Source organism: Elephantulus edwardii, unplaced genomic scaffold, assembly GCF_000299155.1.
Source record: "Elephantulus edwardii isolate Elephantulus edwardi_28Jun2011 unplaced genomic scaffold, EleEdw1.0 scaffold00057, whole genome shotgun sequence".
Lineage (NCBI taxonomy): Eukaryota > Metazoa > Chordata > Mammalia > Macroscelidea > Macroscelididae > Elephantulus > Elephantulus edwardii.
In genome coordinates this window covers 12,161,522-12,175,447 of record NW_006399807.1, presented here as the reverse complement: position 1 = coordinate 12,175,447, position 13,926 = coordinate 12,161,522, and the positions used below count along the sequence as shown (strand labels likewise).

At 38.3% G+C, this 13,926-nt stretch overlaps 1 protein-coding gene across 1 annotated transcript in view; it reads left to right on the top strand.

Moving 5' to 3' along the window:
- Positions 1 to 13,926, top strand: part of NME7 (NME/NM23 family member 7) — a 252,120-nt gene that overhangs the window by 209,725 nt on the left and 28,469 nt on the right. The window contains exon 12 of the mRNA XM_006887453.1: positions 7,246 to 7,328. Coding sequence (XP_006887515.1) covers positions 7,246 to 7,328 — 83 coding nt within the window. The remainder of the gene's footprint in view (positions 1 to 7,245; positions 7,329 to 13,926) is intronic.

The following is a 13,926-nucleotide window of genomic DNA, read 5'->3' as shown; positions in this document are numbered from 1 at the left end:
ACAGTACAAAAGAAATGGAATTGATGACTTATAAATTATAAATTAAGTATTTTATACCAAGGTGATGATCCAAAGAGAGAAAACTGTTCAAGTACTGATCTTCACATTTCTTATAATTACAAGGTTTTGTATAAAAGATGTCTTTTCTACAATTAGCAATAGAATTGTATTGTTGTAGTTGTTGTTAGGTGCCACTGAATTGGCTACACTTCTTAGTGACCCTCTAAACAACAGATGTGAATGAACCTCGTCCAATCCTGTACCATCCCCAAGCCCCTGTCATGGTTAGGCCCATTGTTACAGTCATTGAGTCAATGCATGTTACTGAGGGTCTTCCTATCTTTCTCTGACCCTCCACACCATTCCAGCATGGTATCTGTTTTTGAAACTGACCTCTCCAGACCACATGTCCAGTGTGTATGAAACTAAGTTTCACCATCCTTGCTTCTAAAGAGCACCCTGGTTTCATGTCCTCCAAGAGCCTTGTTTATTCCCCTGGCAGTCCATGAACTCTTCTTCAGTATTTTTCTGCAACCCAAAGGCATAGATTCTTCTTTATTATTATTCATTGTCCAACTTTCAGATCCATAGGGAGCAACTGAAAACTTCCATTAGGTGTATCTTGGTCTTTAAACATTCATTCTTGCTCTTTAGAACTTTGGAGGGCCCATTCTCTGAATGCAGCATGCCTTATGATGTCTTTTTTTGTGACATTATTTTTTTTTAATTGGCTTGCTTACAAAGTTTATATACATTGTGTTTCACACTATTCTTCATTCACATTGTGTTTCATACAATCATTCTCATGCGTTATTATTTATAAAATTAATCATCATTGGAACTTGCCCATCATTACGCTGTCTTTCACCCAGATCCTTCCCATTTATTTCCCAACCTCTCTCCACCCAGAAAACTGCAGCCCTGTGGTACATTCACACAACAGAATACCATGCAGCACTCAGAAGCAACGTAATACTACGTACCTTGGGAGAAGCAGAATGAATTAACACAGTCTCATAAGGACAAATGCTGCATAGGACCATTATTGTAAAAATAGAAGTATAACTAGTAAAACATGTACAGGAGAGGTAGGCGTGAACTGCTCTCTCTTTTTACCATAATAACTTGAATGGAAGTGGGGGTTGGGATGTGAGCAGGTGAGCAGATCAGCATATCAACTATCAGAAAGTGATGCATATTGTTTAAAAAGATAGTCCAGGAAGTTTCATTCGTGCCTCTGCCTCCTGCCCCTATTCCATCCTTACCCCATCCTTGGCATGGAGAAGGTTGCCAAAGCTGATGAGAACTGGAAATGTCTGAATTGGTTATCTGAAGAGTTTCTTCCCAATCATATTGTGATATTCCACTCTGCATATGCTTTCTATTTTTTTTTAATCAATGATAACTCTTTAAATGTTAAATACTGATCCTTTTGGCATCAATCTTAAAATGCAAATAGCTTAATCTCACTTAATCTTCTAGGTAAATGAGTAACAGTGTGCTGGTGTAAAGCAACACAAATTCCTTTGCTTGGAGTATCAGTGCATGTTACTTTCTGTACAAAGTTCTCCTGCTTTGCTCGTTACGCATTAACTTTTTGATTGCAGTACAGTCTCCTTCTAAGAGCTGAGATCTTCTGCTTACTATGCTTGGGGCAAAGAGAACTGCTAAACATTGTACAGCAGAAGCACACAGCATGGCACTGTAATGGCATGTTTTCTGAGTGTTGCCTTCAAACTATTTTAACGAAGAATCCATTGTTTGTATTAGTTGCATAATGACTTTCTGTAGTAGAAGTGCATACTAACATAGATACCTTCAGCTAAGGAACTTTCCTAGTTCTCTTACCAAAAACACAATAAAAAAGTCATTGTCATTGAGTTGTTACAACTCCAGAGTGCTCCAAAGTGCCATGGAGCATGGCAAAACTGTCCTCTAGCTTCTCCAGGTCCTATTTCTTAAAGAAGATGGCCCTGTCTTTCTCCCCTAGAACGGCAGATGAGTTGGGTTCAAACTGTCCACCTTTCAGTTAGCATCCCAGCACTTTAACAAGACTTCTTTCCATCATTTTAGTAGGGATAAAATAGTTTTGTTCTATGCACTGCTGTGTTAATAGTGTTTGTTAACAATTACATATTGCAGATATTGTTTATCTACTGATATTCCAGTTTGCCATCTCATTTGATGTTTCTTATCTCTGGATTTGATTTTATTAGCTTTTCTTCCTTTGTTAGCCTGGTTCTTCACCAATTCTGATTAACATATATTTAAAGCCTGTTGTGCCATTCTGTTCCAAGCACGAAAGGTGAATTGTGGTGCCTGCTCTCAAAGAACTCAGTGTTCTTCAAGAAAAAATGGTGTCCCAAAGAGATCAGTGTGATGTCAGGAGCCTGGTTCTCACTGAACATTATCGGAGGCTTCACAAGAGGCCATTTTTTAACATGAAAGTCAGAGAAGGCTCCTGGTAGAAATGAGATAATCTGCTCTAATTACTAGGGGATTTGGGAAGCATTAAGGGAAAGGGTTCCACTCCGAGGAAATGATGCACATATTGGACAACTACAAGTAGTTTGACACATTAGTTTTTTAAAATAAATTAAAAATTGGCTGATGAGTTGAAACAGTAGCCCAAGATCAAGTGATGTGGCTGTTTCCTGCCAGTTTAGGAGTCTGAAATTTAAAGGATTAGCCCATTAGTGAACTTCATGAGATCTGTGTACTCCCTGAAGTTGTTTGCAAAGTTCTGAGAATATATTCCATTTATTGAACAAAGGTCGACAGTTTTTGTTCTTAGTCTTCTTCTTGTTGTTATTGTTGTTATGTACCGTTGAGTCTGAAACAACTCATAACTTACCCTCCAGTGGGTTTTCAGGGGTTGTAAATCACATGAGAGGAGATTGCCGATCTTTCTCCAACAGAGCAACTAGTGGATTCACACCGTTTACCTTTGGATTGTGAGTACAACTTTTTATCTCTAGACCACCAGAGCTCCAAAAATTAATCAATTGAACCATCCAAAATATATTCACACAATGAAATACTGTGACTGTGCTGCACTGAAAAGAATGAAGTCATGAAACAATGCAACGTGGTGACTCTCAAGGACATTATGCTGGGTGAAATGTCTTAGTCTTAAAAGGACAAATACTGCATAACACTGCTGTTAAGAAACAGGACTGACATGGAGACTTGGGAAGATAATAGAAAGAGAGTAGATAGATAATGAATACTGTATTCAAACAGATGAGGGAGGGAACTGTTTAAAAGGAATATGCGAGGAGCTCTGGTGGCCTAGTGGCAAGTAGCTGCACTGCAATCCCAGAAGGTACGCTGTTTGAATCCACCAGATGCTCTGCTGGAGAAGGAGGGGCAATCTCCTCCTGTACCAGTCAGATCTGATTTGACGGTACACACACACACACACACACACACACACACACAAAATTAAAAAGGAATCTACAAGTAGACATTATATGTAAGAGAGTGGGTCCAGAATAAGATGTACATTACAAAGAGGACTGGGGGAGGGAGAGGGGAAGGGAAGAAGGAGGAAATTGTGCAACAGTGAATGAATATTTTTTTAAAAATAGGGAAGTAAACTGGAGGAGGAAAATGTGCAACAGTGAATCAATGAAAATCCAACTTTTCTGAAACTTTGATTAAAATCACAATTAAAATAAAAGGTTTTTTTTTTAAAAAACCACTCTAAAATGCATTCAAATGAATTGTCCTGAAAAGTGTTAAGCAAGTGAGAGAAGAGAATACAGCACACAGAAGGAGAGAGTGACTCACCTACGATTACATAGCTAAATTCCTCTCTCAGCTGATGATGATCTTGGGTTTTCTACCTTGCTGAAATCTCTATCTCCTTAGTAATCAATGAAACTGATTACTTTTTCCATGATCAGAGTTGCAGGTGCTTCTCTTTCTTTTATCTTCTAGTGAACAGAAATACAGTTTTTTAAATACCTGGTAAAAATGTTTTGTTCTGAGTTTACAATATCTTTAATTTTTTTTAAACTTTACTTGGAGCCTGAAAACATCTGAGAAGTGAATTCTCAGGAGAACAAGATTTCTTATCTTCTTCTGCCTAAGCTGAAAATATTGCTAGACCAGCAGTTCTGTTTCTAAAACAGTCCAAGGTCTGCAGGCTTACCGAAGTGATGAGTGTAAAAAGAAATTAGCTGAGTGCTTTACTTCATTTGCGTTGTAGTTCAAAGGTAGAGTTTAAAGAGAGGCTGAATGGGCCTCTCTTTGCCATACTTAAAATCTACAGAATGTGAGAGGCTCAGGAGGGTAGCAATTCTGAGCATAGGTACCGGAGTCAGGTGATCTGCGTTCAACTCCCCAAGTTCTCCATCTCCCACTTTGTGGTCTTGCAAAGAGGATCCTTCTCAAAGTCTTCTCCTTATTTGCAGAACAGAAATAATGATATTTCTTAAGAAAAAAAATTAGTAAGACAATTTTATAAAAGGATGTATCATGAGAGTTCAATGCTGTAAATAGAAACCACCCTAGGTATTTCCAGAAAATAATCAGGAAAAATCATTGGAGGCACTCGAAGGTAAAGCCAGGGTGATAGCATAGACCGCTGATGACTGTAACTACCAACTGGAATTCAGGCTGTTGCTCATGCGGTCACCGCAGCCCCAGCTGCTGGCACAACGACCTCTCCCAGTAATGAAGCTGATGGCAGGACACTGAAACCAGAGTGCAGCCACTGCACACACTCAGGTCTCTGACTTGCTTGCCAACATTCACGGTACTGAGAAGATGGTCTGTGTCTCACCTCCGTTTTCCATATATCACATTAACGCAATTACTTTTTTTTCATTTATTTTATATTGGTTTGCATACAAAATCCGTATATATGTGTTTTGTTCACATTGTGTTTTATACGGTCATTCCCATACATTGTGGTTTTTTAAAATTTTATATTGATTTACTTAACGGTTTGAATACATTGTTTCTCACACACGATCTTTCCCATTTCCTTCACACACACCCACCACTCATCAATTGTGCAACCCTATGCTTAAGACACCCCCCCCCCATCCACACCCCTCTGCTTATTAATGTTTCTTGTTAGGTGCCATCCAGGTGACTCTGATTCCTCACATCCCTGTGAACATCATATCTACACTTTGGCTTATCCTGTGCCGTTCTTGTGATGTTAGCCATGCTCCAGCTCATGTTGCAGCCCCTGTTTCAGTCCACTGGAATAGTTTTCCTCTCTTGGGCTGACCCTTCACCTTTCCTAGTATTATATCATTTTCCAAGAACTGGTACCTCCTGGCAAAGTTTCATCATGCTTGCTTTCACGGAGCACTCTGACTGTACTTCCTCCAAGACAGATTTATTTGGTTTTTTGTTTGTTACTGTTGTTAGGCGCCCCTGAGTCAACAGCACATAGCAACCCTATAAATAACAGATCTGAATCTTACCTTTCGGTTTTCTAACTCCAGCCCTGTGCACATTTCGTTATACTACTTTGCTTTATGTACTCAAAACTCCCCTTTGAAATCTCTTCATCTCTTTTACTTCAGCATGTCTTCTGTTTCGGCCTCTTTACATTCTGGTGTAATTATTTTTCTTTTTCTTTTTTTATTAATTTCAGTGAACATTTACAGAGATTTTGGATTTCCATTCATTCACTGTTGCACTTTTCTCCCTGCCCACCCCACTCCCACCCCCAGTTTGCTACTCTCCTTGAAAAGCAAAACTCCTTCATTGGTATACAATCTCCCCCACCCCCCCACCGCCACCCTAAGTATACTCCACTCTGCATCCCTCATTCCAAACTCTTATGATAATCATAGTGCCCTAAAATATATTACTTTTAAACTGTTCTCTCCCTCATCAGCGTCAATGCAGTATACATAATTTATCCAGTTTTTCTCAGTCTTACCCCCACCCTGATGTCAGTCCTATTTTATAACAGTGGCACTATGCAGTATTTGTCCTTTTGTGACTGAGATATTTCACTTAGCGTAATGTCCTCCAGGGTCACCCATTTTGAATAATATTGCATGAGTTCCTTGTTTTTCAATGTGGCATAGTATTCCAATGTGTAAATATCCAGCTTCTCTATCCATTGGTTTGTTGATGGGCACTTGGGTTGTTTTCAACTCCTTGCTATTGTGAACAAAGCCGCAATAAATCTGGTGTCGTTTTTACAGTCTATTCTGACATCCATTGATGACCTTTGGCTTTTTTCCTAGATGTTATCTTTGATGTCATCCCACAACTCTTCTCATCTGGTCTTTGGTCATTTGTGGTTTTTATGTATCATATTCTTGACATGGTCAAGAAATCAAAAGACATGTTCCATTGGGGAGATCTGCTATTAAGGACCTCTGCATAGTATTAAAGAGCATTATAAGTTAAAGGCTATGGTGTATGTGACCCAAGCCATTGTCTTTTTAATTGCTTCTTATGCATCTGGAAGTTAGACAGTAAATAAGGATGATGGAAGAATTGATGCCTTTGCACTGTGGTATTGGAGAAGAATACTGAATATCCTATGTACTGCCCAAAGATATTTCTTGGAGGAAGTGCGAACAGTGTGCTCCTTAGAAGCAAGGATGGTGAAATTCTATCTCACATACTTTAGGCATGAGGTCAGGAGGGACCAGTCTTTGGAAAAAGACATGATGCTGGGAATGTTGTCATGTGTTGACAACTGAGATTGTAACAATGAGGTCAGGCATCCTGGAGATTGTGAAAGTCATACAACCTAGGGTAAAGCTCAGATCTGCAATTCAGGATCGTTAGAAATTCTAGTTTACTTCTGGGCACAAAACAGCAATGACATATATAGACAAATGACAAATCATGTGACACAAATTAGCAAGTTAATGTCCTATGATTATAAACAGCCTTTTTTTTTCTTAACTTGCCTTGCAAATACTAGCCTCGTTCACTTTCTGAAAGTCTTTCTGTTTTTATTCGGAACAAATAAACATTGTAGTTTGTACATATGCTTGCATATAAAGTGATATGTGCATATACATAGAACAATATTTTATAACACTGGTTACACCATGTTCTTAATTTTTAAACATATCCCTATCAGTATAATACATATGAAAGTTGGGGAAATGACATAGTCAAGAGATTTGAAAACCTTAGGAGAATCTTTGTTTGAATGGCTACACATTAAAAGAAGATAAGAGTATTTTGCAGAAGGAATAAAGTCATGGGAAAGAGATAAGAAATTCATACCCAAAAATATATGAATTCTAGCATATTTTGCCTACAGTGAAAAGGTTCATACAGTTGGGAACAGATGTGAAAGATCGTTTAAACAAGAAATTTTGTGCTAGAAGGTAAAGAAATTCTAATTTGAGAACATAGCTTTTAGAGTATCACAGAGTAATTTTATATGGAATATTTCAGTATAGATTTATAAAATATGCCTTCAAATCTTTTTTAGATGAATGGTTTTCTCTATAAAGTAATGTGATCCCTTGAACCTAGCCCCTGAAGATTATAAAGAATTTGGAGCCTTTGTTGAAGTTGAAGGAATATGCTTTAGGAAATTCCTTGTTAATCACAAAATCAGTTCTGTCTGGTCACTGATGCCCATGGGAAGTGCAGTAGAATTCTTCTAAATGCTTTTAGCAGAAAAAGTGAAAGTTTTTGCAGAATGGAGTTGTGCAGCATTTCCTGATGGTAAACCAAGGACTCTGTGACTACTCCTCTTTCAGCAGGACTATCTTTATCCCCTAACTCATTTAACCTTAGAAGCACCTCTGAGAGTTTTATGAGGTAAATTGCTGGACTAGTTCCCTAAGGAAGAGAAATGGATACAGAGCGATGTGGGGAGAAGCATTAGCTGTAAGTTACATATTTAGAGGCTAATCAGCACAGAGGAAGCTCTGGTAAGTAGTTTCACTGCAGCCCAAAAAGCAGGCAGTTCAAATCCTCCACCCATTCCTTGGGAGAGAGATGGGCAGTCTCCTCCTGTATAATTTACAGCCTCTGAAACTCCACTGCAAGGTCAATTATAAGTCTGTTCAACAGCCCGTAACAACAGTAGTCAACACAGAACTAAATGGAGACGTTGTTCAAAAGCACCTTATAAACAAGAGGATTTTCCAGGATAATAATATTTAGGCAGCATCAGTGAAAACAATTTATACAAGCCAATGTATTAAACCTTTGTAGGAAACAAAAAGTTCCCTGGAGACAAGTCCATTTTCCTTAGATCAGCATTATCAGGAAAACCTAGAAAGGCTTAAGTACCAATTAAGAAACGTAAGAAGGGATCAATTTCACTAGTATCCATCTCCATGCCCCTGTTTTCTCTAAGCAAAAAATTGATATAACTTTGTGCAGTGGTTAAAACTGAGGTATGTTTTCAATCTTTCTCTAAGTCAGACAGTTACCTTAAGCTTTACAAGTCAATAAAGACAAGAAAGACAAAAATCTTTGTGCATCTTGCCAGTAGCAAAGCGAACTTATAATTGGGTTGAATTTGCATTATCTTTAGCATTTATTTCAGTACCATGAGCTGCTAAGTGGTGTGAACGTATATTAATTAAGCCATTTACCAAGATAACATCAAAAATCCTTGCCCTAAAAGTACCTTTTATAGATTTTTTTTTTACTGTTTTTAGTTACTTTTTATTAAGGTATATAGAAGCAGTCACTTGCCAGTGAAAAATATCTTCTCTTATGTGTGATTAGCATGATTTTCCTATAAGTAGGCATGGTTTGCCTACTTAGGCATTTGAGGTACAACAAACTGCCTTTACAACTGTCTGGCTTTTGTTTTTTTACATCTTATTTTTGGTAGTATATAACATAGACTATGCACATAGACCGAGAGACAATTGTCAAAAAAAAACAAGGATAAATTGCATCATTTAAAGTAAAGAAAATTGTGAATTGGAGTGGTATCCATTTACCATACTTTTTAAATCTGTATGGTGAAGAAATAATTGGAAATGTTGGACTATATGAGAAAGAGCACAGTATTATGAATAAAAGTCTTGCTATGAGGAAAAACATGGTTCTGCCACTTGCAACCAGAGACCCACAATCATGAAGACAGGAATGGGAGTTTTATTATATTTACTAGCATGTAAGAGACAAGGGGTCTAAGCTTTGCAAGTCTGACTCAACAAAGGACGGTTCTACTAGGATACTTGTAGGATGAGTTAAAGGCTCACAGGGAAGCTCTCATGTTTATTCAGCACTTTTAGGAGCAAACAGTGGAGTTATCTTTAAAACAGATTATGCAAATTAGCACATGAAGTAGGTCCCCAAGATGACATCTTTCCATTAGCTGTTTAGTTATCATAGGCATGCACTATAGGTTTTCCTCTTTCAAGATACTACCTGTCTAGTTTGGTGTATAGTCATCATGGACCATGGCTTTTCAAGATGGCTGTCCTCTAGAAAGTCATACAGAGGTAATTGGTGTGGCATCTGAAAACTTGGCAGAATCAAAGGCTGTTAAGAGGGAACTTCTGGAGGTAGGTACCGAGGCTGCTAATGTTGGGCCTGGAGATGCGTTCTGGCCTTCTTGGTTTGAACTGTCTCAGGCAAGAGAATACTTTGATTCTGCTCATTTTGTAAAGAGGAGAGTAAAACGGGAAACAGAAAAGTCTGATTCAAAAGCATTGTTGTTATCAGGTGCCCTTGAGTCAAGTACAACTCATAGTAACCCTATGAACCCTATTCTATCCTGTGCCATCCTCACACTTCCTGACACACAAGAGCATATTGCAGCAGTCACCACATCAGTGCACCTGGCTGACAATCTTGCTCTCCTTCACCAACCCTCCACCCTTCCCAGCATCATGTCCTTCTCCCAAAAATAGCTCCTCCTAGCAACATGTCCAAAGTATGTGAGGCAAAGCCTTCAGTCTCTTGCCTCCACCCTTTCTAAAACATGTATTTGTTCTTTTGTTATCCATGGGATGTTCAGTTCTCTTCTCTGACACCACAGCTCAAAGGCATCAATTCTTCTGTTATCCTTATTCACTGTCAAGCTCTCAGATGCATAGCAAGTGATCATAAAGACTATGGCTTGAATCAGACATACCTTAGTTCTCAAATAGACATCATTATTCCTCATCTGCATAATGCAGGCTATTGATGAGTCTCCCTCCAACTCTGATGCCACATTCCTCTTCATAGAGTACAGCTTCTTGAATAATTTGCTCAACATACAGATTACATAGGTATATAGAGAGAATACAACCCTGACATACTCTCTTCTTAATTTTAAACTATACAGAGTTCACCTGCCGTATTTGCACAACAGCCTCCTGATCCAGGTATAGGTTCTGCATGAGCATATTTAAGTGCTCAGGAACTCCCATTCATCTCTATGTCAGCCACAACTTCTTATGATCCACAGAGTCAAATGCCTTTGCACAGTCAATAAAGCACAAATAGACATTCTTCTGGTATTCTTTACTTTCAGACAGGATCAATCTGACATCAGTAACGATATCCCTGGTGTCACGGCCTCTTCTAAATTCTCGTTGAACTTCTGGCATTTCCCTATGTATGTACTGTTTCAGACAGTGTGCTATGAGCAATATATTGAATGACCCAGAAAACATCAAAAGAAGATGGAGGGAATTCAACAGACTTACTGTACTGAAAAGCACTGATTGACACTGAAAATTTTCAGGAAATACCATCTGAACAGGAGGTAATGGTAATAAAGAAAGAACTGGAAGGTACATTGAAGGCACTGGCAAAAAATAAAGCCCCAGCCATCAATGGGATACCAAATTACTTGTTTCCGTTAACAGATGCAGCCTTGAATGCACTCTCCAGTCTGTGCCAGGAAATTTGGAGAACAGTAGTGTTGCCAGTGCATTGGAAGAGGTCCATATTTGTTCCCATTCTCAAGAAGGGTGAAATAACTGAATGTGAAAACTATTGAACAATGTCATTAATATCACATGCAAGCAAAATACTACTGAAGATCATTAAAAGACAGCTGGAATAGTACATAGATTCAAAGCATAACTAGCAGTAATTCAGCTAAAGTTTAAAATTATGTTTTCATTTCCATTCATTGAAAGGCCAATTTTGATACAAGGTCAAAAAGTATTATTATTTTAACAGAAAGGAAGTGTTGCAAGGTGAAGAAGTGGACATTAGCAAATGATTTCTACTTGATAAGAAAGTCTTCCTCAAAATTGTCCTCCTAATTATGGCTGATGTGAGAAGAATGGGAATTCTAGAACATTTAATTGTACTCTTGCAAAACCTACACCTAGAGTAAGAGGCTATTGTACAAACAGAGCAAGGGAACATTGCGTGGTTTAAAATTAGGAAAGATGTGTGTCAGGATTGTTTATTTCCTTTCTCCATACCTATTCAATCTGTATGCTGAGCAAATTATTCAAGAATTTTGACTCTGTGAAGAAAAACATGGCATCAAGATTGGAGGAAGACTCATCAATAACCTTCATTATGCAAATGACACAACCTTGCTTGCTGGAAGTGAGGAGGACTTGAAGGTTAAGCACTACAGCCTTCAAAATGGATTGCATCTTAAAAATTAAATACTATGCAGCATTCAGGAGCAATGGTTTAAAAAATACTGCCTAAATGGGGAGAGGTTGGAAAGCATTATGCTGAGTGAACTAATGAACCAACGCAATCTCATAAGGACAATTATTGCAAAAAAAAGGGATAACTGGTAAAACATGTATGGGAACTCAAGTGTGGGGAGGGGTGGGGATGAGAGTGGAAGCATAATTATAGTTGGAGGTGAAACCACATGGTTGCACATTTGGTTGGTGGAGAGAGAGGAGAAAGGGAATGGGAAGGATCCAGGTGAAAAGACAGGGTAATGACAGGCAAAGTCCAATGGTGATTAATTTTATAACACATGATGGATGAGAATGATTGTATGAAACACAATTATGAATGAAAACTACTGTGAAACTCAATGTGTATGAACTTCGTAAGCACACAAATAAAGAATAAAATGGATTGCATCTCAATATCAAGAAAACAAAAATCCTCACCACTGGACTGATAAGCAACATCCTGGTGGCGAGAAGATATGAAGAAAAATGAAAGAAAAGATGGTTTTGTTAAAAAAGATATGTCCCTGAGAGCAAATGGGTCATTTCTCCCAAAGTAAAGAAGTGGAGAAAAAACAATGGGCCACCATATATACTGGGTAATATAGGAGTTTGGGCATGCTTCTGGGCTTGAATCTGAGCCAATGGGATTGGTAGGTGTAAAGACCCAGAAATGGTACCGTAGGTATAATATTCAATTAGTGGATTTAGAGTAGCTAACAAAAGACATTTTTGCATTGAAAATGCCAAAAAGTGATGATGAGTTGACACAGTGACTGTTTCAGTGGCCTCGAGTATGTCAAAGATGATGAGGATGTCATTGGATAGGACAGTATTCAGATTTGTTGTTTGTAGAGTCCCTGTGAGTCTCCTCGACTCATCAGCACCTAACAACAGCAGTAATAGTTTCAAAATCTAGGGAAGGAAAGTTATGGTAAAATTTTAAATAGTAGATTTGATCTGGGTTCTGGGTTGTGTTTAGTTTTCTCACTAAGATAATTTCATAGTTAAAGAATGTATTGAAAGAATATAAAAAGTAGAAGACCTGTTAGAAAGCTGAATATTGCTTTCTTCACTTTGAATTTGTCTAAAACATCTCTAGTTTCTCTAGTTATATCCAAAATGAAACAGCTCCTTACCTATCCCCAAGCACACTTACACAATGTATACCATATTCATTTCAGTAAATAGCATGACCACCCACAGTGTTACTAAAGTCACTATCCCAAAAATCTTTACATTTTCCTGTTGCATCATTTCCCACCACTAAGTCTAAGGATTCCATCTTTAAACCGTGTTTAGACTTTTCTTGCTTCTTTCCATCTTTCTTACCCCATTGTACTCTCAAGTCGTCATCTCCATGCCTCTACCTCTACAGACAGGGCCTACAGAATAAACTTCTAATTTCATTCATTTCTTGTTGTTGTTAGGTGCCATTGAGTCAAGTACAACCCACAGAGACTTTATGAACAACAGATCTGAACCCTGTCTTATCCTGTGTCATCCTACAATTCCTGACACTCTAGAGCCCATTGCAGCCGTCGCTGTGTCAATCCACCTGGTCCAAGGTCTTCTTCCCTTTGCCGATACTCTACCTTTCTGAGCATCATGTCCCTCTGCAAGGATGAGCCACTCCTCACAACATGCCTGAACAATGTGAGGCGAAGCTTTACATCTTTCCCTCCAAAGAGCACTCTGGCTGCACTCTCTCCAAGACATATTTGATTGTTCTTTTGGCATTCATTTGCTAAGTTTTACTAATACAATTTACTGTTAATTATATGTTAGAGAGTATTTTTCCCCTTTTTATTTTTTTATTAATTTCAATGAACATTTACAGAGATTTTGGATTTCCATTCATTCATTGTTGCACTTTTCTCCCCACCCACCCTCAGTTCGCTCTTCTCTTTGAAAAGTAAAAGAAAAATTCCTTCATTGGTATATAATTCCCCCACTCCCACCCCGAGTATACTCCACTCTGCAACCTTCATTCCAGACTCTTATGATAATCATAATGGCCTAAAATATATTACTTTTTTAAACTGTTCTCTCCCTTATCAGTTTCAGTGCAGTATACATAATTCATCCAGTTTTTCTCATTCTTACCCTAACCCTGATGTCAGTCCCATTCTACAGCAGTAGCACTATGCATTGTTTGTCCTCTTGTGACTGAGATACTTCACTCAGCATAATGTCCTCGAGGGTCACCCATTTTGAATAATATTGTGTGAGTTCTTTGTTTTTCATTGCTGCATGGTATTCCATTGTGTGAATATACCACAGCTTCTCCATCCATTCATTTGTTGATGGGCACACTTAGGTTGTTTCCAACTCCCTGCTATTGTGAACAAAGCCGTGATAA